Source organism: Ursus americanus, chromosome 33, assembly GCF_024610735.1.
Source record: "Ursus americanus isolate L20-20 chromosome 33, mUrsAme1.1.p, whole genome shotgun sequence".
NCBI lineage: Eukaryota > Metazoa > Chordata > Mammalia > Carnivora > Ursidae > Ursus > Ursus americanus.
This window is the reverse complement of record NC_142159.1, coordinates 20086612-20109113: the sequence shown is the minus strand read 5'-3', so window position 1 is coordinate 20109113 and position 22502 is coordinate 20086612. Positions and strand designations below refer to the sequence as shown.

The 22502-nt window shown below is 56.1% G+C and overlaps 1 protein-coding gene and 1 long non-coding RNA gene across 4 annotated transcripts in view; one reads left to right on the top strand and one right to left on the bottom strand.

The window, feature by feature from the left end:
* The window catches only part of KAZN (kazrin, periplakin interacting protein), a 1013652-nt gene that overhangs the window by 956363 nt on the left and 34787 nt on the right, over positions 1-22502 (top strand). For 2 of the 3 annotated variants that reach the window (XM_045774724.2, XM_087858294.1), the window contains exons 4-8: positions 2709-2879; positions 8857-9046; positions 11067-11197; positions 14104-14154; positions 15562-18134. In XM_045774724.2, coding sequence (XP_045630680.1) covers positions 2709-2879; positions 8857-9046; positions 11067-11197; positions 14104-14154; positions 15562-15729 — 711 coding nt within the window. In that variant the 3' untranslated portion in view covers positions 15730-18134. Of the gene's footprint in view, positions 1-2708; positions 2880-8856; positions 9047-11066; positions 11198-14103; positions 14155-15561; positions 18135-22502 lie in introns of those variants that run through there. The other variant, XM_087858295.1, reaches the window with a different exon arrangement.
* Positions 265-21399, bottom strand: LOC123777806 (uncharacterized). The gene is made up of 2 exons (XR_006775726.2): positions 20939-21399; positions 265-11341 (listed from the first exon to the last, which is right to left on the bottom strand). It is a non-coding gene; the product is annotated as an uncharacterized LOC123777806 (long non-coding RNA).

The window sequence follows — 22502 nt, the reverse complement described above, 5'->3', positions numbered from 1 at the left end:
GAGGGACCCCACTCCCAGTTTGGTATCTGAGCCCCGGCACAGCGGGACGAGCTTCACCTCGTAAATCCCGGCCACCCTGACCCACATCTGGTTCCCTCCGCCCTGGCCAGTGTCCTTTCTGTTGCTTTCTGCCTCAGTTACCAGCAAGGATTGAGACCTCTACCACACTGTCTGCGGGGCTGGGGAACTTATTTCTCTGGCCTCAGTGCACTCATCTGGGAAATGGGGATCACCACAGTCCCCACTTCACAGGTGGTCGTGAGGTTTTTTTTTTTTTTTTTTTTTTAAAGATTTTATTTATTTATGTGACAGAGAGACAGCCAGCGAGAGAGGGAACACAGCAGGGGGAGTGGGAGAAGAAGAAGCAGGCTCCCAGCAGAGCAGGGAGCCCAATGTGGGACTCGATCCCGGAACTCCGGGATCACGCCCTGAGCCGAAGGCAGACGCCCAACGACTGCGCCACCCAGGCGCCCCGGTCGTGAGGTTTAAATACAAGTGCCTAAAACACTGAGACACCATACTGGTTGTGCATTCAGAACGTTCCGTGTCCATTGCTGCTGAGCCCCGCTCTCCTGCCAGGGAATGTGATCATGGGAGGGGGCGTCAGAGTCTTCACCAAGACAAAAAGCACCTGCGGGCCTTCCCTCTGGCCCGGCACCCTCAGTCTGCTCATGGCCAGTGCAGTCAGTGACTGCAAACAGACACAGAGACAAAGGTGATCCTGAGGGTCCTAGGGGACCTTCCTCATCATTCAAGAATGTCTTGTAAGCAGCCTCTTGCACACCAGCCAGCTCTAAGGGATGGTCCCCACCCAGTTACTCAGTTCCACACGCTTCATGTCCCAGGCCCTTCTGTGATCTAGGCCGGTGGCTGGGTGCTGGGGGCAGATGCCCAGGATGTGGTCCAGCCCCCAGGGAAGGAGCTCCCCATCCGCATGTGTTCCAGGGGCCCTGCCTGCCCCTGTTACCCTGACCCCACCTGAACCCAGCTCCACAGATAAAGGAGAACCGGCCAGCAGTGGCATGCCTTCCTGCCCTGGGAGTCTTGCTTCCAGATCTCAGGGCTCAGCTCCGCCTGTGACTGGGTGACAGGGCCATCTGTCGCCGTGTATCTTGCATGGCCGGTTTCTGCTGAGCATCCGTCACCCTGGGAGATGGTACTGTCGCTGTCTCACAAACCAGGTGGCTGGTCGAGGTTTGGGGAAGTTGAATAACTCAGCCGGTGTCCCGCAGCGAAGACTCAAACCCAGGCATCCTGAGCCCAGAGAGCAGGGGCCAGCGGCACGTCCTGGAAGGGACGGTCCCCCGCACCCCTCTAGGCTGCACTGAGAGGCTGGGGGGCTGCTCGCACCTGGCATGGGAGCTGTGGCGTGATGGCCCTCATTGAGCAGCAGTGTCTGTCGCCCTCTGCTGTGTGCGGGCTGACCCTGCTGGGACCCGGGTACGTGCCCGCACACCGAAATGGCACATCCCTGCTCTCAGCACGTCTGGGGGACTCAGGTAGCAGGACAGAGAGCCCAGGGCTGCTCTGGGGTGGGTGGTCCGGGAAGGCGGCTCAGAGAGGACCTTCGAGTGGGGACTGCTGTGTGCCCGCGCCGTGCTGAGCTCTCCACGTGGATTATCTCACTCGTCCTCAAAGTAACACCCTGAAGTCCCTGAGTATTATCTCCGTGTTGCAGACAAGGGCGCGGGGTCCCCACAGTCCCTGCAGCTTGTCCTTGCAGAGCCAGGATTTGACCCCACTCCCTCTCCCCAGACCATAAGCCATAGCCGCAGCTCTGTGACAGCCTCAGAGAAAGGGCCAGCCCTCGGCCTCCCCGGCTCTGGCCATCTGGCTGTCAGGCCTTCGGAGACAGGGCTGGTAAACAAGGCAGGACGGCTGCCTCCTTCCATGGCCCCAGGCCGCACAGACCTTGAGCATGGCTCCTGATGCGATGAATGGGGAGACCTTGCGGGGGCGGGGGGGGGGGGTTGGGCAGGGCCCTGCGCTGGGACCCTTCTTCTCGGGAAGGGCGCCTACTGATCGGACACTTGGCTCTTGCCCATGGAGGTCAGGCCCCCTGGTTCAGCTGTCTGTTCCTTGGCTTCGCTCCGGCTTGGCGCAGCTGGAACCCCGGGCCCTTCCCTCTGCATCCCGGAGAAAACGGCTCGGGGCAGGGACCCCGCCGGCGACCCTGCTGCCTTCAGACACAGCCGCTCGCCGAGGGGTTCAGCCTGCTCTGGCATGGGCTGTGACCCTGTGGGGTGCTGCGGGACCTCGGGGCAGCCGGTGTCTCCCTCTCCGTCTCTCCTTTTGTGACACACACGTTACCAAACACCAGGACAAAAGCCCCACACCCACTACTGACCCACACGTCCCTCAGACTCCACGTATTTCCCGCACATGAAGTCATTTCAGCATTATAACAATTCTGTGACACAGGTAGTATCGACACCCGCACCCCCGCCTCGATTTTAAAGATGGAGAAACGGAGACTTGCTGGGGTAAAAACACTGGTCACGTTATTTGCTCCTTTATTCATGGAAACGATATGTACTGCGTGTCTACTACTGGTTTGTCTCAGTCCGGTCCCCCAGCTAAGCTGTGGCAGAGCCGGGGGCCTCCCTTCATCTTCCCCTGGTCCAGGGGTCAAGGCCCCTCAGGGTGGGTCAAGGCCAAGAGAAGGCCCTGCGCCCCCACCGTAACGGCCTGGCGCTCTGTCCCCGCAGGAGAGCGAGGATGCTGTCAAAGCTCTGGCGAAGGAGAAGGACCTGCTGGAGCGCGAGAAGTGGGAGCTGCGGCGCCAAGCCAAGGAGGCCACGGACCATGCCACGGCGCTGCGCTCCCAGCTGGACCTCAAGGACAACCGGATGAAGGAGCTGGAGGCCGAGCTGGCCATGGTGAGACCCCACCCCACCTTCACACACCCGGGGTGTCCCCGCGGCTGCTAGAAGCCATGTGACGTGCCGGGGACAGGGTGTGGGGACGGGTTCACCGGGAGTCCCTCGGTGGAGTCGGGCAGAGCGGGCCGAGGGGGGGTGCAGCTGGGGGCGGGGTCTGTGATGCTACATCAGGCTCCTTCCACATCGACCCCTGAGCCCAGGCCACAGCCTGTCATCCACCTGCAGGGGCCGGGAGATGGGAGCCCATCCACGCTTCCACGCTCCCAGGTCACTGTCAATAAACAAAGCCCATTTTTGTTTAAAATACACACATTTGTTTAGGAAAACATTAGGGAGAAAATGCACGAAAAAACTAACAGTGGTTGTTTCTGGGTAGTAGGATTGCAAGAAATCTCTAGTGAAAATGTCTTACTTGGGTTGTCAGGGGAAAAATGTTATTATTTTTTTTCCAATCCAAAACAAACCTTCAAAGTACTTCCAAACGCTGTGTTTTCCATGGAAGTGCCCAGCCCCCGTGTGGGGACAGAGAGCCCAGGTGGTGTGTCCAGGCCTGGTGGAAGGGGTCCAGGGCCCTGGAGTCCTGCTCTGCCTGTTCCTGTGTGACCTTGGGCCACGCACTGCACGTCTCTGGGCTTCAGTGCCCTTTATCTGGTACCAGAGTGGGGGGGGGCGGTCTTTACCTCACCCTGCCCTCCCTGGAGGTGGCTGGGAAACTCCAGGGAGCCCATGGCTTAAGGGGACTTCGAAACCAGCAGGGGCTTAATGTGGGGGAGAGTGCAGGGCGTTCCTGAGGGGTTGGGGGGTTGGGAAGGGCCCCATGAAACTCTTAAAACACAACGTTCTCCTGCAGAGACTCATACCAGCTAACTGTGTAGACAGCCATGGGTTCTGGGTTTGAATCCAGCCCCACTCTTTCCTAGCTGTGTGACCTCAGGCAAGACCCTTCCCCTCTGTGGGCCTGTTTCATCTAGTCTAAATAGAGATAATTGCATATACTCTATAGGGCCTTTCTGAGGATTTCAGTGAAATAATGAGAGGGAAGCACTTCGCTTGGTGCCTGTACTTAGCGATGATTTGGTGACACAAACGTTCTCTAGGGTCACATTCTTCAGGATCGCGGGCTGCCCTGTGGCAGGTCAGGACCCCGGGCCCCTCCTGGGTCTCCTGTCCAATGCTGACCCCTAGTGGTGAGAACTGCCCAGGCCGGAAGAGGCGGCAGCTGCCCGGTCTCCTTGAAGCGTGGGTGCCTTTTCCACCAGTGAGGTCCGTGGCGCTGGCCCCCTGCTGCCACCTGCAGCCCAGACAGAAACCTTTCCAGCTGCAGACCTGGGAAGTGGGTGCAGGTCTTCCCAGTGCCCCGTAGATGGCCAGATGTGGCTTCCTAGCCTTGGAGCACTGGCGCCAAGCATTCTGGGATTTCTGGGGTCTTTCAGAACTGGGAACCAGATCTCCTCTGTTTCTACTCTCACCATGCCCAGACTGCTCAGTCTGCTTCTGTTCTGGCCAATGAAACTCAGGTTCTTGCCCTCTCCTCGGGCGGGCATCAGACCCCTCTGCTAGGTATGAATAGTTATGGTGAGTGTTTACAGGCTTCTTACCCATCAGCATGGCCGATGTCTGCCTGGGGCTCGGTGGCAGAGGGAGGGCCTTTGCTAAGATGCATGGCAGCCCCAGTGTTGTTGGGGTATTCACCAGACTGGAGGTCCCCTCTGTTGCCCGCCATCTGCAGAATTTCACACCCTGGAGGCTTCTGGAACTGCCTGCCCCAGGCAGCGTTGACCAGCTCGCCCCAATGCTCTGCTGGCCAGGCCGAGACTAAAGGGAGGGCACCATCCCTGAGCATGTGACTTATACATGTGCCCTGGGTGTGAGCAACAGAGAGCCGCTCTGGCTGGTTTAGACGTGGGATGTGCTGGAAGGGAAGTCAGAGGTCACGGGCACAGCAGGAAGGTGGACGCCAGGCTCAGCAGTGGGCCGAAGCCCGAGCAGCTGCTGACATGGGGAAGCCCAGGCTGTATGTGGAGTGGTCCAGGGGCCCCTCTGGGGAGGATGGGCCTGAACTTGCCTCCGAATGGCACCTCGGTTCTTCTTTATAAGTCTGATTTAGCACATGGTAGCAAAATGGCCAGTCCTAGGTCCCTTGTTTACCACCTGGGGGTCCTGGCTGTGGCCCCCTGGTGATGAGTAATTTCTTAAGTGACCCTGAGATGCCACCAAGGAGCGGGGAGCTGAGCTGGCAAATTCACACACACACACACACACACACACACACACACCCGGGACATTAACACCGTGGGGAGCAGCCAGGTGCCTGATGAGCATAAGCGGGCCCTGTCCCAATTTAGGCATCACCCCCCCCCCCAGCCTCTGCTGTGGAGCTGGGCTCTGGTCTCCGCACACCCTGTGTGGCTCTAAAGGGCCTGCTTCCCTTGCGTAAATGCCAAAGACGTCGGCTTCCCAAGAAGCAAAGCCCTCTCGGTGTTTGGTGATGGCGGCACCCACGCTCCCGCTCAGCCGCCTGTCCTTCGGGGGGAGTGTTCCTGAGTAACGATTCTTGGCCACACCAGGCATTATCCCCGGCATGGTTTCACCTCTGTAGCCACAGTGGCTTCGTGGGACCACCCTGGGGGGTGTAGGTATATATTTGTAATATGTTCTTTTATTGAGATATAATTCACATGCCATAAAATTCATCCTTTTTAAGATGTACGATTCAGTGGATTTTAGTATGTTCAGAGAGCTGCACAACCTTCACCACGATCTAGTTCCAGAACAATTTCACCACCCTAAGAAGAAACTCCTCCCCGTTAGCAGTCTCCAGGGAGGCATATGTTCCCGTTGTGCCCGTTTCGGGGATGTGGAAACAGGCTCGGAGGGCAGGAGCTCGCCCAGAGCTGCCAGCTGCTGGAGAGGCAGCGCTGGGAGTCAGGCAGGCCCTGTGCCCCGTGATGTGGCGGCGGCGTTCACGAGGCCCCTTCTCAGCATCGGTCTGTGCCCTGGCCATTCAGTCCTCACAGAGTCCCAGTCCTGCCGTCTTCGGGCTGTGTGACCTCTGACAAGGCACTCAGCCTCTCTGAATCTCAGTTTCCACATGTATGAAGTCAGGACTATAAGACCTTCCTCCTGGGGCGAGGGTGAGATGAGGAGATGCTCAGTGAACGGCAGGGGGTGCCCGGTGTTCCGCACCTAGCCCCATCCTGTCCTCGGCCCACCCGGAGGAGGAGGCGTGCATTCTCGTGTCCGTTCCACTGGCCGGTCACGGTGCCACATCAAGTCACTTTTAACCTGCCTGGGCCTCCGTTTCCTTGTCTGTACAAATGGCAGCCGCCACAGGCCCATGAGAGATCAGGCAGAGTGAGGGTGGGTGAGAGGCAGGGTCGAGCAGCAGGGGGACGAGGGGGGTGGACATTCTCTGGGTCGGCGCCGCTTCTCCCTCGCTCTGCGGAAACCCGCCTGCCACAAGCACCACCTCCTGGCCCTGGACCAGACCTGCTCACGAGCCTGCTCCTGTTTCCTGGAGGTTTCTGTACCAGGATCGTCCCGGGCTTTGGCCAGCAGAGACGTCCCCTGGACGAGCAGGAATGCGTTGAAAAGCTAGTGAAGGATTCCACTGAGCCGCACTCCCAGCATCCCTCGGGGGCCCAGGCTCACTGTCCAACACAGACTACTTCGTGGCTGCCCAGAGCAGACTCTTCAGGCACTCAGGGATCTTCACCAGCCCTGATCTAGACGGAGGCCCAGGGCAGGGCCCAGTCCGCCTCCTGGATCTTCTCACCGTCTTGGGGGGCATCAGTGACCCTACCAACCACCGCAGCTGTGACTTACTGAACGTGCAGGAGGACGACCAGCATTCTGGGCCTTCGTGGGACGTAGGCCACGGCTTGTAGATGTTTCATGATAAGTCACTAACCTTTACTGGGTATTTTTCCCATAGGCCAGGGCTCTCCATAGCAACCATGCAATCCTCCTCAGACAGATGAGGGCATGGAGGCGCCGAGGGCAGAGGGACCTCACCCAGGATCCCTCCGCTGGGAAGGGGCACAGCCGGGCTTAAATCTGGGCAGTCCGATTTCCGAGCCCAAACTCCAAAGCACTTCGGTGGGCCACTTTGTCACACAACTCCGGGGGGGTGCTACTTACATAGAAATGAGCCCTCTCTGTTCCCCATCCTGCTGGTGAGGACTTTGCTTAAGGCCACACAGCAAGTTAAATAGTAGGAGTGGAGTGTGAACCCAGTTCTGTTTGGTTTCTGGCACGTGAGGGGGGTTGAGCCAACGTACGAATATCCAGTAGCTCAGAACTCCAGGCGCAGAGCGCTCAGGAGAGGGCAGAGGCTCAGACAGAAGAGGGAGCCAGAGCTCAAGGGGAGCTCCCAGCATTAAAGTGCGTTCAGTGGAAGAGGTGAGCCAAGGGAACGCGGTGTAGACTGCCACGGGAAGATGACCCATTGCAGCACTGTGGGTGCCTGTATTTTAAGTTGACTCTACACACGTCTGTAGTCCTCGTCTCTGTTGTAGCTCTGTCACGAGTGGACCGTTTGTTAGGGTCCCTGTGCTTCAGAACTCCGAGGTACCACCACCCCGTCCTGCAGGACTCACCCCAGCTGTCAAGTAGCAATGATGTCAAGCCGCCTGCTGAGTTAGAAGGTGCCTCTCCCAGGCCCAGACAGAGCTGAGGCCCCACCTGGGAGAAGAAAGCCAGGTGGGGACAGAAGAGCGATCCTGCCTTGGATTTCCCGATGCTTCCCGCATGGGTGCCTGGGAACGTGTGCAAGAGGGCAGAGTGGAGGGCTCATTAGCATATGATGGCAGACTGACCTGGGGCTCGTTTCTCAACCCTGAGTCTGCCTTCCAGGCAGCCAAGATGGATTGGGCAGAAGGAAGCAAGGGAGTAGGGTGGCTTAGCGCATGGAGTGGTGCCCAGATGGAGGGCTGGGAGGCCAGGTGCACGTGACGTGGTGCCCTGGTGGCCAGGAAATGGGAGTCTCCTGCGTGGCTGGGTTGCTGCAAGCCTATAGCAGCCCAGAGACACCCCCAGCCTTGCCACTTCCTTCAGCAGGATTGTTCCATTGTTCTCTCGTAACTTGACAGAGCAGATTCCCTGAGCTGTCAGCCTGGACATAGCAGACCCTGCTTCCGTTCATTCCGAGGATTTTTATTAATCACTGCATGTGCCCAGCTCCAAGCCAGGGCCTGCGGAGGCCGTGGTGACGAGGCACACCCCATTCCCTGCTTCACGGACTCGGGGTCTGCATTACTTGGGCTGGCGATTTCATTGTCCCGGAGAAGCGTGGGCGCTGTAGAAACCACGGGGCTCATGGCCAGACTCCCAGGCTTGGGATCCAACTTGAACGTTGTGCTTGCTGCGCGTTCTTGAAGGAGTCACTTCTCGAAGCTTCCGGTTTCTCCTCTGTCAAGCACAGATAATCTTCACTCCCTACTTGAGACCCAGGGCTGTTGCACTGAGCACACGATGGTTTTCTAACCCGGAGGAGAGATTATTACATGGCTTGGGGGATGGGACTGACACCTTCCAACTCAGCCTCCTTCTGCCACGGAAGAGGAGTGATTTCCTAGACTTGGGGTGTCCAAGCTAGAGGGAGCCCTAAGGATTGCTTGCCCTGGGGTTTTCATTTTACAGGTGGGGAAGCTGGGGCTCAGGAAGGCAGTGACTTTTCCTCCACTCTCATTCAGATCCCAGCTGGTCCTTGGAGAATTAGAAAGAATGGGTGATAAGTGTGTCCTTGGACAGCCCCCCAGTGTCACTTTGTGTTAGCCGGAACTAAGGGGTCACCCCAAAGTGAGTGTGCAGTGCAGGTGCTGGACTCTGATGGGCACGTGTTGCAGAGCCGGAGATGGCCTGGTACCAAGGTCGGATTCACGGCTCTCTCCCCACGGTCGGTCCTGGCCGAGCAGCAGGCCAAGAGGTCCCTGCGATCACGTTGTCTTTTTCTGTCTCCCGGCCCTCTCTCCAGGCCAAGCAGTCCTTAGCTACGCTGACCAAGGATGTCCCCAAGCGGCATTCACTCGCCATGCCGGGCGAGACGGTGCTCAACGGCAACCAGGAGTGGGTGGTGCAGGCGGACCTCCCGCTGACCGCGGCCATCCGGCAGAGCCAGCAGACGCTCTACCACTCACACCCCCCCCACCCCGCAGACCGGCAAGGTGAGTCCTGCCCCCAGCCTGGCCCCGCCGTGGCTGGGGGGGCTTCTTAGGAGCCCGCTGACCTCCCCAGTGAAGGAAGCAGCCCCTCTGTTCCCACTGTAGCTGCTTAGGGGGGTGTGGGGCAGAGGCCACAGGCTTGTGTAACTGAGAAGTCTGAGAGGTGGACTTCAGGCATAGCTGGATCTCGAGGGCCAGACATCATCGGGGGGGGGGGGTGTCCATCCGTCGGTCTCAGCCCCGCCTGCCTCCCTTTATCCTCCTCTTTAGGCCGTCTCTTTCCCCAAAGCAGCAAAACAGCCCCCAGTAAGTGCAGGCTTTTAAGGTTTTTAAGTGTAAAAGTTGGGAGAAAGAAGAAAAAAACTCTTTGTCTGTGTTTGTAGTAAATCCCAAAGAAGGACTCTGATTGGCCAGCCGGGGTCACATGCCCACCCCTGGACCAGTGACAAGGGGGTACTACACGGATTCTGCAGCTTGTGTCTCCTGGATTGGGGGGGGGGGGCAGCAGGGCTCCTTGATTGACAGCGCCACGCAATCACGGGATGTGTGGGAGGGCCACAGAGGTCACACGTGTTCACTGCCCGCATGGGCGGGGGGCAGCGGGGAGCCCTGGGCAGCATCCGCACCCACTGGCCATGCCACACACCAGTGGCTGCCCTTGTGTGACACGTGCTGTTTGGGGATTGGTCCCAGGCCTTTGGAGCCGCAAGTGCTGCCCTCACCTAGCTGGGAACCCAAATCCCTGATTGCAAAGCCCACTCATTGCCCATCCATCTCCCCCGCCACCTCCCCCCCCTGCCCTCGCCACCACGTTAAACCCCACGGCCATTTACTACAGCCGCACCTGCTGCCTGCACGCGGTGGGCCCGGAGGCAGTCTTGCTGACCAGAAAGGGCTTCCTCCAGCCAGCGCCTGCAGCCAGGAGAGTAGTCTGGTGGGGGCCTGGGGGGTGTTTCGGGACTGTGCCCTCTGAGCTCAGCCGTCCATTCCGCCACTACCGATCGAGCACCTGCTCCATGCCCAGCACGGTGAGCTCTAGGGGTCACCGTAAGACACCCGGCGTGCCTGCCCTCATGGAGCGGACACTGTAGGCGTGAAGACGGACAACCAGGAGTAAGCGAGCTGACAAACAGAATGATGACAGATGGTAGTGAGCACAGGGAGAGAAATCAGAAGACACTCTTTGGTGGGGAAGATTGTGGGGAGAGCTGATAACTGGGGGAGACCTCTCTCAGGACAGGCTCAGAGACCTGGGTGATGAGAATGTCCCCGATGAGCAGCGACCAGCAAAGGCCGAGGCAGGAGGGAGATGGCCCACGTCGGGCACTGTCAGCCACTGTGACATGAGCCAAGGCTGGTAGGGTGGCCAGAGCCATGTCCATGTGGGCTTTGGGGGTTTTTAACCCCGGCATGACCAGATGCCTGGCTGTGCTGCAGAGTGAGGTCGGAGTCAGGGAGGCCTGCTGGGAGGCTGCTTGGTCTTCCAGGCAAGAGACAGCGGTGGCTTTGGCTTGGGTAGTGGCAGTGGGGTTGGAGAGAAGTGGACAGTTTTGGGGGTTGTGTCTGGGGTTGAGAGAAGTGGACAGATTTGGAGGGTTGCACTGGGAATGACTGGGCGTGGGGTGTGGGGGAAAGAGGGGACCTGGCAGTAGCCTCTAGGCTTCTCACTAGGGAAAGTGGTGTTGACTAGCGGTTAAGACTGTTCTGGGTCTAAGGAACGTGCAGGTGGTGGGAACCTTGTGAGGACGGTCACCAAGGTCCCTGGAAACTCCTGCCTCTTCTTCTTCACTGTGGTTAGGAGAGGGCCTAATTGGATCCAGAGGCCAGGGGTTGCCCTTCCCAGCACCTGCTCTCTGGTGACGTGTGGGCCTGTGGAACGGAGGGGCAGAGGACTCGGCAGTCTCTTCTTTATGTCTCAGCTTTCTCATCTGGATAATGGGGGCGTAGGGTAGCATCACTGCAGGACGGCACAGGCGAGGACATTCTCTCCACCCCTCACTTACCCGCTGTCCCTGCTTTCCAGCGGTCAGGGTGAGCCCCTGCCACTCCCGGCAGCCCTCTGTCATCTCCGACGCGTCTGCCGCCGAAGGCGACCGGTCGTCCACGCCAAGCGACATCAACTCCCCTCGGCACCGGACACACTCCCTCTGCAACGTAAGGCCAGCAGCAGCAGGGCCTGGGCCAGGGGGCCTGCCTGGAAACTGCAGGGGTTGGGTGGAGGGGTGAAGACGTACCCGCTGTTTCCTCTCGTCCACCCAGGGAGCACTCTGGCGAAGGCATTTCCTGTTCTGTTCTTTCCTTTTGCAAGAAGAGATGGATGTGGGGAGAGAAAGAAATGAGGCCTGTTTGCTCCTTGTGTCCGGGAGGGCAAGAAAAACCCAGAGGAAGGCAGGCCTGGGTCGGCTCAGGGTCTGCGCAGCCCGGGACCACCTCTGGCGGGGTCCCTGTGTCTGGGACCGTGGGCTTCTCCTCCCAGCCGTGACCTTCCAGAGCTCAGGGCCTTACCAGTACCTCATTTCCCCATAGAGCCAGCTCTCAGTCCTTCCAGGAATGAGCCAGATTTTTAAAAATTTTCCAGGAGTTTGGGCAAATATTGCCTCTGGAGAGATGTCCCATGAATTTGTTCTGTTTTTTGGGGGGGTGGGTTTTTTGTTTCTTGTTTTTTGTTTTTGTTTTTGCTTATTTAATCAAACACATTTTGATGGCATCCTGGGCACCAGCTGCCAGGAGGTGCAGGTCCCCAGCCGCCTAACTCTTGGTGACTGCTGGAGCAGACAGCTGGGCTCCCAAGGGGTCAGGGACGAAGGTGGGTCAAGCATCCGAGGACAGGAGGATGCCATGTTGAGGCTTCAACAGGAAACACCGGGGGAAGGCTGTGGAGACCACTGGACGGTTTTGTTCTGTCCTACAATTGATAACATGGAGGGCTCCCCTGCCATGCAGACCGAGACACCGTGGAGTTAGGTCTTCGAGTGCATGAGAAAGCTTTCTCAAAAACTCAGCTCGTGTTTTATTAACCAGCACAATTGATAACAAAAAAGAAATGAGGTGAATATAGTGGGAAAGAAAGACAAAATAACTCCTCCGTTCCCGTGATACGCTAACCTACCTGAAAACTCTAGAGAATAACCTGTAAAACGATTAGAACCAATAATGACCAAGTACATGAATGGTACTGGTTGAAAATCAATGTATAATAGTAACTTCTCTATATATGAATAGTCATAAGAGAACTTTTATTCCAGTCTACAATAACCATGAAAAGTAGTTCAAGACTACTAATAAAAATAGTAAAGACTGAACTTAAAATTAGTTGCCTTTGCCTGGTGACGTGGGCAACAGGGATCGCTGGCCCAGGGCCTTATCCCGCCCAGTCAGAATGCAGAGAAGGCCGCTCCAGGCCTGAAACCCACTCAAGGGGTTCTTTTTCGACTTCCTGAAAGCAATTTGTGCTCAGGACAGAACCCCGTGACAAAGGCTGTCTTAAATGACAGAACCAGGGCGAGGAAGGGGGCCACTAGAGGGCCTCTGACAGCTGTCCCCCGGTTCTGAGGGCCCACTGTTGAGCTGAACCTACAGCCAACAGCGCCCTCGTTGTTAGCACGGGCTAGAGACCTAGAGTAGCCACGCACACCCCAAATGAGAAGACCTTCCCAGGGGCCAGATTCTGTCTTCTCACGGTGGGCCCAAGGGGGCTCAGAGAGCCAAAATACTGCTGGAAAGTCCAGTCTGCATTTGGCCTTGTCTTTCCCCAACTTGGCCTTGGCACATACCGGCTACAGGCGGCAGGTTCAGCGTGTTCGTTTCCAGGATCGCCTTACACAGGGCCCTGCTGCCAGGACCTAGGTGCTTTCATAAGCCAGTTGTGTGCAGACAGCCATTCCAGTGGGCACCAGCCTCATTCTCTTCCCCATGAATTTGGCAAAGATGGCCTGACCCAGAGTAGACCTCTCTTAGCTGCCTGCCTGCCAGATGGGTTCTGTTTGCAAACCTTGGGATGGGACTAAAGACTAAACTACCATTTGTTCCATCCCCACCCTCCCTCAGCCACCTTCATCCCCCATTTCAACAGATGGGCACACAGGTAAGCCAAGAAGAGCCTGGAAAAAGCACCAGGTAACCCTCTGTTCTCAGGCCTTTGACCTGACACCAGCAAGAACAGCCCAGCCTGGACTAAGGTCCTCTCCATATTATTTTCTGGCCACTGATTTAGAGCAGAGGTCGGGACTAACTGTAGGGAAGTTGGAGAAGGTTGATGGACTTGGGCCCAAGTGACATACTTTGTTTTTTTTCATGGCGTTTTTGCCTGCAATTCTGGAAGCAACCATCAGGGGCCTCCCTTGTAATCACTTGTGATCCCAGGGATCCCTTTGCCCCTCAGGCAGTGCAGCCGGACTCTGGGATGTAGGGAAGGCTTTTGCACACCCACCTTTGCATGCCCACCTAAAGGAGCACTGGACCAGGAAGAAACAGTCCCAAATTTGAGTTCTAGCTCTACTGACTATTGGTTCCATCACGTTGGATTGTCTGGAGCCTCTCGGTATCTGTAAATCAGGCTAATGAGTCCCGCCTACCCCTCCACAAAATGAGAGATGCATTGAATTGTTTGTGGGGGAAATTAGAAGCTACCTAGTCTCCCGAGCCTTCCTGTCCTGAAATTATTTTTGTGCTTTTTCCTTTAAAATTGTTATTTCTTTATGAACAGCACCAAGTATAACCTATCTTCAGTTCCAACTTGATGGACCGATTGGGACAGGATCTTAGAAGCCCTCAAGTGACTGATTTGTTGGTCAAAGGGTATTGGGGGTCAAGAGGCCTGAGCAGGCAGGAGAGTACCCCAGGACCCTTGGTCCAGGCAGCATCTCCAACCCCAGGTGCCATTGTTGAGCCATCTGGGAGTGTTTACTTCAGGGGCGGGGGTGGGTTCCCCAGTACAGAAGTAGGGTGGTCCCTAAGAGATGGCTTCCTTCTGTGGAAGACCTCACTCTCCATGGGCCACCTCTGCTCCCGTGTGTTGTGTGTCCCTGCTGTTTCATTTCCCCCCTCTTTTTTGGCTACAGGGCGACAGTCCCGGCCCAGTACAGAAGAACCTGCACAACCCCATTGTACAGGTAGGTGTCCTTCCCTGGCCACTCGGGCCCTCCTTTCACCCCATTGTGACCAGGAATCCCTCTGCCCCTTGTTCCCCTGGGCCCTTGGCATCCCCACTTCCATACTTGGGACACCCAAGGCAGAGAGGAGTTAAGCCACTGCCTCAGTCAGTCATGGTTTGGTTCCTGAGCCAGGCTCAGTACCTGGTTTGCCCTTCCCTGTCCTCTTTCCAATCTGTGGACCTATTAAGTGCATCCCACATCTTCCATCCTGCTGCCCTGGTATCTTCTCCTGGCAGCCAAAGGCTGATGACCCAGGCCATCTTTAGGCGCCTTGCTGCAGGATACTGTTCTTTATTCATTTTTAACATTTCGGTACCCTGTCATCAGAGAGGAGGGGCCACAGGGAGGAAAACAGGAATTGAGAATCAGAAGGGGTCTCTGAGATCGGCGGTCTAGTCCTGGGGTTCCCAGATGCCGGTCAATGCACTGCTCCTCTGCATGAGGGTCCACCAGGAAAGACTTTTCAAATGCAGACTCCTGGGCCTTTAACCCTGAATCTGATCCACCAGCTATGGGGTGGGGCCAGGAATTCAGGTAACTCTGATGTGTTTTGGGAACCATTAGTCTAACCTCCACCTTTTGGATGAGAACACTACCCCGTGTCTTTGTGTTTGTAAAGCCCTCCTGTAGACACCACCCTCGGGCCCTCAGTTACCCAGACAGGAGCCTATGCCCATCATCCCTGTTGTCTCCACATCACAGATGAGAAAACTGGGCTCAGAGAGGCCCGGGGTTCTCATTAGGACTGGAACTCAAGCCCCAACACCACACCCCCGCTCTACAGTGGCCAGTCCTGCCTCTTGTCCAGAGCCTTAAGTTCTGGGGTCCTTGCTCTGCCCGCACAAAGTTCAGGGTTCTCCTTCCTCATTTTCCGGGCTCCCCTGGGTCCCCTTTTTCCCACGGGGACTTTTCCACAGGAAATTTGTATCCTTGCTGCAGGGTCCCTGCAGACAAGGGCCAGAGCCAGGTGCGCAGACACGCTTTTGCGGGCCCTCGGGAAGCACCCCAGGGGTGTGGGCAAGCTGAATTTAAATGACAATGGGAGTAAAGCAGCAGCAGCAGCTGGTGGTTACTGTGGGGCTATGACACCCAGGCACTGCTGTGAGCATGGTTGTCCCCGCTGACACCCTCACGACTGCCTGGCGTGGGTCCCACTGTTGTCCCCAAAGGCTTCCACAACCGGCCCAAGTCGCTCCGCGAACGGGGGTGGGGGTGGGGGCAGACCCTGGCCTCTTAACGCACCGGTTCCACAGCTCCCTCACCCACCGGCCGTCCCCGCCCCTCCGCCGTAGTCCCCGGTCCCCTGCACCCACTCAGGTGGCTTTGTTCTTCTCCCTCCACCCCCGCCGCCGGCCGACTCCTCAGTCACTAGAGGATCTTGAAGACCAAAAACGGAAAAAGAAGAAAGAGAAGATGGGATTCGGCTCCATCTCGCGCGTCTTCGCCAGAGGGAAGCAGCGGAAGTCCCTCGACCCCGGCCTCTTTGATGGTACCGCCCCTGATTATTACATAGAGGAGGACGCGGACTGGTGATACCCGCCTCCCTTCGCCTGCCGTGCGCAGGCGTGTCTGTGCGTGTGGACGTGCGTGCGAGCGCGTGGGGGGGGCGCGGCGGGGTGTGCGTGGCGGTGCGTGTGTGCGCGCGCGAGCTCCCGCGCACGTGGGTGCTGGGCGTGGCCGAGCGCGGGCCCCGCCCCCTGCGGCGTCACCTCTGTAATTGATGTATATATTCCAACCGTGTGTGACTCTGTCAACTCTGTCGTCCTCAGAGCGATACAGTTGTGTTGTTAATCTGGGTTTGTTTCTGTTTTTGTTTCTTTTCCGTGTTTTGTTTTTTTTCCCTTTTTGTTCGGTTCGTTGGGGTTTTTTTCCCCACCCCCCAACCCCTCCCCTTCTCCTTTTTATGAAACTTGAAAACTTGAAGGACTGCTGTGTATTTGTAAATAACAAAACTATTGTGCACTCCGTGCTTGTAAATGTCCCTTGTCCAAACTGCTACTTCTGGAGCCCGTCTGCCCAAGGATGTGGTCTGTTTTTGATGTTCCCCCCGCCGCCGCCTCCCCCACGCCCCCCCGGTGTGAACGCACGGGACCAGACCCCGTCCCCCACCCCTCCGGGCGCCCGTCACTTTAAGCGCAAGCTGCCCACGTGGTCAGGGTAAGGTCTGCTCCCCGCCAAGACCCGCGAGCCCGGCCAGGGGGGCCTTGCCTTGGCTTGGGCGTGCCAGAGGTCAAACGGGCTCTTTTTAACGGCCTGCCAGTTTTTAAATTGCGTTGCCGTTTTTTTCTTTATGGAAAAAAAGAAAAAGAAAATTGTTCCGTTTAATTTATTTGCACAAACGCAGAAGACTTATTCTATCTAAATTATTACATAAATATCGGAATGTATATTTTTCCATGGGGTGGGCGGGAGGCGGGTGTTTCTGTTGACTTGTCTGTTCTATTCTCATGCTGCTGCCAGACTGTGCAAGGTAGACTTGAGGGTGGCCCGAACCCAGGGACCATTGGATGTCAAAGCTTGCTTTTTTCTGTTCTTTCTTCTCTCTCCCCACCCCATTCTTCTGCCCCTGCATGGACGTGCACTCCGCCTTTCTCTCCCCCGTCCCCATAGCTCCTCTCCAGGCCTTTATGTATCTATTTATTCATCTGAAATAAGAAACACTGACCTCAGTGAGCAGAGGGCCTGCTGTAATGGTCACCTTCTCTCGGGTCTGTCTTTTGAGGGAGGTTGAGCACAGAGTGAGACAGCCAATCACATGACCACAGGGTATGGCCACAGGACCCTCGGCCTGAGTCGGTGCCATGAGGGTCCTTGAGAGGCTTCCCTGCAGCCGTGTCTTTCTCATCCTTGGTTACTCTGCATGTCGGCCAGGCAGGTGTCCTTGGGGGAGGCGCCCATCTCAAGGGGAGGGCTGTTGGGGACACAGTGTCCAGCACCAGAGCCTCTCTGCCCACCCCCTGCTGGTTGGTTCCTCCAGCCACACTTAGCAGAATCTCTCGGGATCCCTCGGGCCCTGTCCTCCAGCTCGTCACAACAGTCCGGGCCTGCTCAGCCGAGGAGTCAAAGGCTGGCAGGAACATCTCTCTCTCTGCCTATTTAGGGAGCAGTGTTGGCCCCAGTGAGGCTTCACCAGCAAAGGAACCGTGTGCATGGTAACGCCAGGTGATAGAGAACACGTGCGCTTCTAAGCCAGCGCCTCCTAAGGCCTAAAACTAGCTTTCCCTTTTCTTTTGACCTGTGAATCGCCCCCCGCCCCTACCCCCAGCCCCGCTCCACCTTAACTACTAACAAACAGCTCAATTCACCTGCCCTCTGCACAACAGTAGTATGCTTTCTGCTAACATGTTCAGCTCTTACAAAGAAAGGAGATTTGAAAGTGCTAGAGAGTCTCTATCAGAAGGATAGGATATTTTGTCCAAAGTCTCTAAAACAAAAAAACACCAAACACCAGTAGGCTGCTCCCTTTCCTTCTGACTTGGGGGGGGGGGGGTTGGGCAGGAGCAGGCAGGGTACCCTGCCTAATAAGGATCTTTCTGGCCTCCTTTGGCTAAGCTGTTTAACCGAGCCTGGCGGTGAGGGAGAGCGGCCAGAGCTGGCATCTTTCTCTACCGAGAGAGATTTTAGAAAATACTTTTCTCCCCCATGAATTTTTTTTTTCTTTTGGTTGATTTTTATGGTTTGCCCTTTACTTATGAGAAAATAAGATTGCAACCACTCCTGGTAATGATTTAGTAGTTCCTTTTCATTTCAGTTTTTGTAAATTAGGAGATAAATCTAAGAGTTACTAAGGATGATTTATTTAAGAGAACTACATCAAATAGCGAATGAGTTATGGGTAAATTAGATGAAAATAACTTTTCCCATGGGAAAGGTTTCTCGAAGGCATGGATGCAAATATAAAATATAAAAAAAATCTAAATAAAGCTTATTTTAAAATATTATTGAATTCTATGTTATTTGATTGCTTCTATCTTGCTCCGGGTGGGAGGCAAAGCCCGTACATGACCTGCTCCTTGGAATCCCAGGGCTGGGTCTGGAGGGGCTGAGAAAGCTGGCTGGATTCTGGGCCCATGGTGGGGCTGAGGCCAGGGTGGCCTCCCAGAAACCTCTCATCTTGGCTGCCCGACTGTAATTTGGAGGAGCGGTCCGCATCCAGGGCGCCTGTGGTCCTAACGTACCATCTCCAAGCCTGGCTCCCTGGCCCTGCGTTCTCCAGCTCAGCGGCCCCAGTCAGCTTTCATCTGCTTCCTTCTCCCCCAACCCCCGTCCCCCAGCACTCCTTCCAAAGGCCCAGAAAATTCACCTGTGAGTTTGGGGCATGTTACTTTCTGCAGACCTCACTGGGCCTCTGCATCGTCCCAACATCCCCCCTTCCCTGGGGTCAGAGACGAGCTTAAGAAAGAAATCAAGGGAGCCACAGGGCTTTCCTGATAAAGGAAAGGCTTTTTCCAGGCTTTTTCCAGTCCCATGAGATCCCCCGGATGCAAAGCCTGGGCCTCCCCCCAGTGAAACTCCACAGTGTGGCCCAAGAAGAGGTCACCCTGCATACCCCGATCCCTGATTGTGGCCAGCGCCCTCCTCCTCTCCAGCAATAAAACTAACGGAAGACTGGCCTTTTAACCCCCCCATCGTTTCTGCTGGAAGAAAGCTCAAAGCTCCGTGATCTGTAGACCAGGCCAAGAAGTTGTGCAGTTCAGGACTGCGAGGAAACTTAGGGACATCTACCCCGGCAGTTCTCAACCCAGCCACACGTTAAAATCACCTGCAGAGCTTTTGAAACCAGTTACCAAGGCCAGGCCATAGCGCTGAGAGCATCAGTAACCTTTTCCGGCGACTCTAAGGCATAGCCAGCATTGAGACCTTTGGGCTAGTCTGAGGCCCGCAAGTGGCCCAAGCACACATACCACTGCCCTCCTCTCCCTGGTCTCATGCAAACATCACCAATCGATCGAAGAGCCCTTCCCACCCAGCCCAAAGTGGCCTCTGATGTCTTCACTTTGCAAAGCCTCAGACAGCCACTGCCCATCAGTCAGAGTTGGCATACAAGGAGAAAGCCCATTTGCCGACCCGAAACTAGCCCAACCACCCCACCCCACCCCAGCCCCACTGGGCAGATGGGGAACACTTTGGCCCAGAGCAGAATGACTTGGCCGAGATCCTAACAGTCGCTCCCACAGTCCTGTAACATTTTCAAGGACTGAGCCATACCTATTCATATCTTCATAGCTTTATCCAAAAGTCCAACTTCAAGTGGTACCTATTAGAAATTGAAGTAGGGATGCCCAGTGCATCTAGGGCCAGTGTACAGCCCCACAGGTTGTGTACTACACTACTCCAGAAGGCACTACTGTGTAAATGGTGCCCTGAGTTGTGCAGTGCACAACCTGCACAGCTGTACTCAGTGGCCCTTCTGCGTGCTCTCCCACCCATGCTGGCAGGCTCCAACAGCTGTAACCTAGTAACGTAATAACAATAGTAATATCTAACATTTATTAAGCACTTAAACCATGGGCCACAGTCCATGCTGTGCACTTTACATGCATTAACTCAGTTAACCCTCCAACAACCTGCATTTTTGGTGTGAAAACTCGGGTTAAGTAAATTGCCAAGAAGCTAGTAAACAGTAGAGCTGGACTTCAAGCCTCGGGAGTCCGTAGTGCCCTGACCAACATCTGGACAGTGAGGGGGTGGGCCCGGGCAGGAGACATCGTGGAGGCCTCAGCAGGGCCAAGTTTACGCCTCACCCACCCTTTGCCTCTGGCACAGCTAGCACTTCCTTGCTGGTGTGACTACATCTATTCCATCCATCCTGTCAGCCTTTTATCTCCAGGCCCAGGAGGCCCACCCCCAGGGAGCGAGTGGGGAAGGCAGAGTAGAACCGAGCTGCGGGCCTGCACTAGCGCCCCGTTTGGGGCAGAGTTTTGCCTCCGCTGGCCCCGCTGTGGAGCCCCTCCCTACACCAGAGCTGCCGGGTTCTCGGGGTCAGCTCTGCCCCCGACAGGAGGTGAGGGTCCTGGCCCGGCCACAGCCTGAGTCCGGGGGCCCGGGAGCCGCCCCACACCGGTGCCTGGTGGGGACGTGCAGTGCGCTGGGGCTGTAACATAGGAGAGCACCGGCCAGCTCACCCACGTGAGTGGTGAAATATCTACGGGGCCTCTCACCCACAACCTGCAGCTCACAAAACGGACCTTACAACCCTCCCCCCCACCAGCCCATCTGCTCTGAACAAACGGCTTTTAAGTTTTTTCAGTTCAAACCCCACCAGGTGGGGCCAACGCTGCCACAGTCCCCCACCTCCCACCTGTTTCCATTTTCGAGTGGAAAAACAACTTGGTGGTCATAAAGAATCAAGAGGGCATACATATCATTAACCTTATCTTAGAAGAGGATTCCTCATTTTATATTCTTAACAAATGCCCTATAAACATAAAAACATTGAGGAGTTTGGTCTTGGCTGTCTGTTGGAATAGTAAGTGCCCGCCAGTGCAGTGTCGCTCTCCAGGTATAACGAGGGCGTAAATCCCGCTGGCAACGAGGGTATGAGCATTTATACCCGAACCACAGCCGCACGGCGTCTTAAAGCCCAGTTACCGAAAAATACGCAAATACGCAGCGCGGCACTCTAAGGGCTAGGCCTCCCAGCCCCAACAATCCAGGAGAAGATCATCCCAAGAGGATTAGGTCTTTAAGAAGCGGCCACTAAAAGCCTTGTGGTCTTCTTCCTGAAAATGGCAGGACTTACCAGTCCCCAGCCTGTCCCCGAGGGAGCCTTGCAACAGGGTCGGCCTACGCACAGCAGTCGGGCTTCTCCATCCGAGTCCCCGGGAAACGCTGGCTGACTGCTCACCCGTGTTCACTGAGTTTCAGGTTTGATCTGATTGCTCTCTTAATGGGTTACCAGTAAATGGCAGTTAATTGCAGCCAAACAAGAGACTGTATGAAATTGCAGCCACGCTGCACCTGGGGACCCTTGCAGCCCAGCGGTGGGGCCAGGCCAGGCCTGGATAACCGCGGCAGCTCTGCTCTTGCGTCTGATTTCTAGCCATTTGTTTACCCGTGAGCCTCAGTGTCCTCTCATCTGTGACGTGGGTGTCCTAACACTCCCCTCCTCCCAGGCTCAGAAAGGAGAGCTGACTGTGTTTCGCGGCCCGGAGAGGACTGGCCCCGTGGTCTTTGTTCCCCCCCGATTTGAGTGGATTTAAGTTCAAATCAGAGACAGGGAGAATGTGTGCAAGCAGCTTGATACACGTCCTGAGCCCAAAGGTGACTCGATCCAGACAGGTGCCCCAGGGGTAAAATCAGGGCATCGGGCTGTGTGACCCCGACATCACTCCAGCTGTGTGCCCACTCCTCAGAGTCCGGGTTCCGTTCCAGTGTGGCCCTGTGAGAGACTCCGGGCTTCTCTGCCTCGGAACCGGGAGGCTTTGACGCGTGTGCCCGCTGAATCTGCCCCCAGAATCCACCAGCCATGACAAAATTCTTTCTAGATTCCAAGTAGAAACATACTCTTGCTGTGGCGAGCACAGAGAAATTTAGACCATGGGAAGCAATGAGGCTGCCCAAGCCTGGGTTCTTGAGGCGAAAGCCCCCAGGTCACTCCGGGGTGGCATGTGTATACGGAGATGGGTGTCAGAACCCGGGCCAGCCTGGCCTCACAGTGAGGCCTGCCTCCAACTCTTTGCAGATACTCACTCATATAACCCTTCCAACGGCCCTCCAAGGAAAATACTGTGATTGCCTCCATTTTATAGATGAACAAACCAAGGCACAGAGAGGTGAAGGTGTTGCCCAGAGTCACACAGCTAGAAAGAGGCAGGACTGGGTTTCAACTCCAGCTGTCTGGCTCCAGAGTCTGTGCTCTCAGGAATCGTGCTCCGCAGTCTCTGACCAAGCTCTCCCCCCCACCCCACCCCCCTGGGACAACTAATCAATAGGAAGCTTCAGAGAACTTGAGAAAGCCTCACGAGCCGAGCCCTGTGCAGGCTAGCTCTTTGGGGCTCAGTTTTTCTACCCAGTAGAGAAGAAATTGGAAAAAGCAGTAGTTTTCAAACCGTGTTCCATGGAACACTTGGGGGTTCCTCAGAGGCCCCCTCAAGAGGTTGCCATGGCTGATGAAAGAACTAGCAGGCAGGGCTCCAGGCCTACCTTTAGCCAGAGAAGCTCTGCTCTTTTTTTTTTTTTAAGATTTTATTTATTTATTTGACAGAGATAGAGACAGCCAGCGAGAGAGGGAACACAAGCAGGGGGAGTGGGAGAGGAAGAAGCAGGCTCATAGCAGAGGAGCCTGATGTGGGGCTCGATCCCAT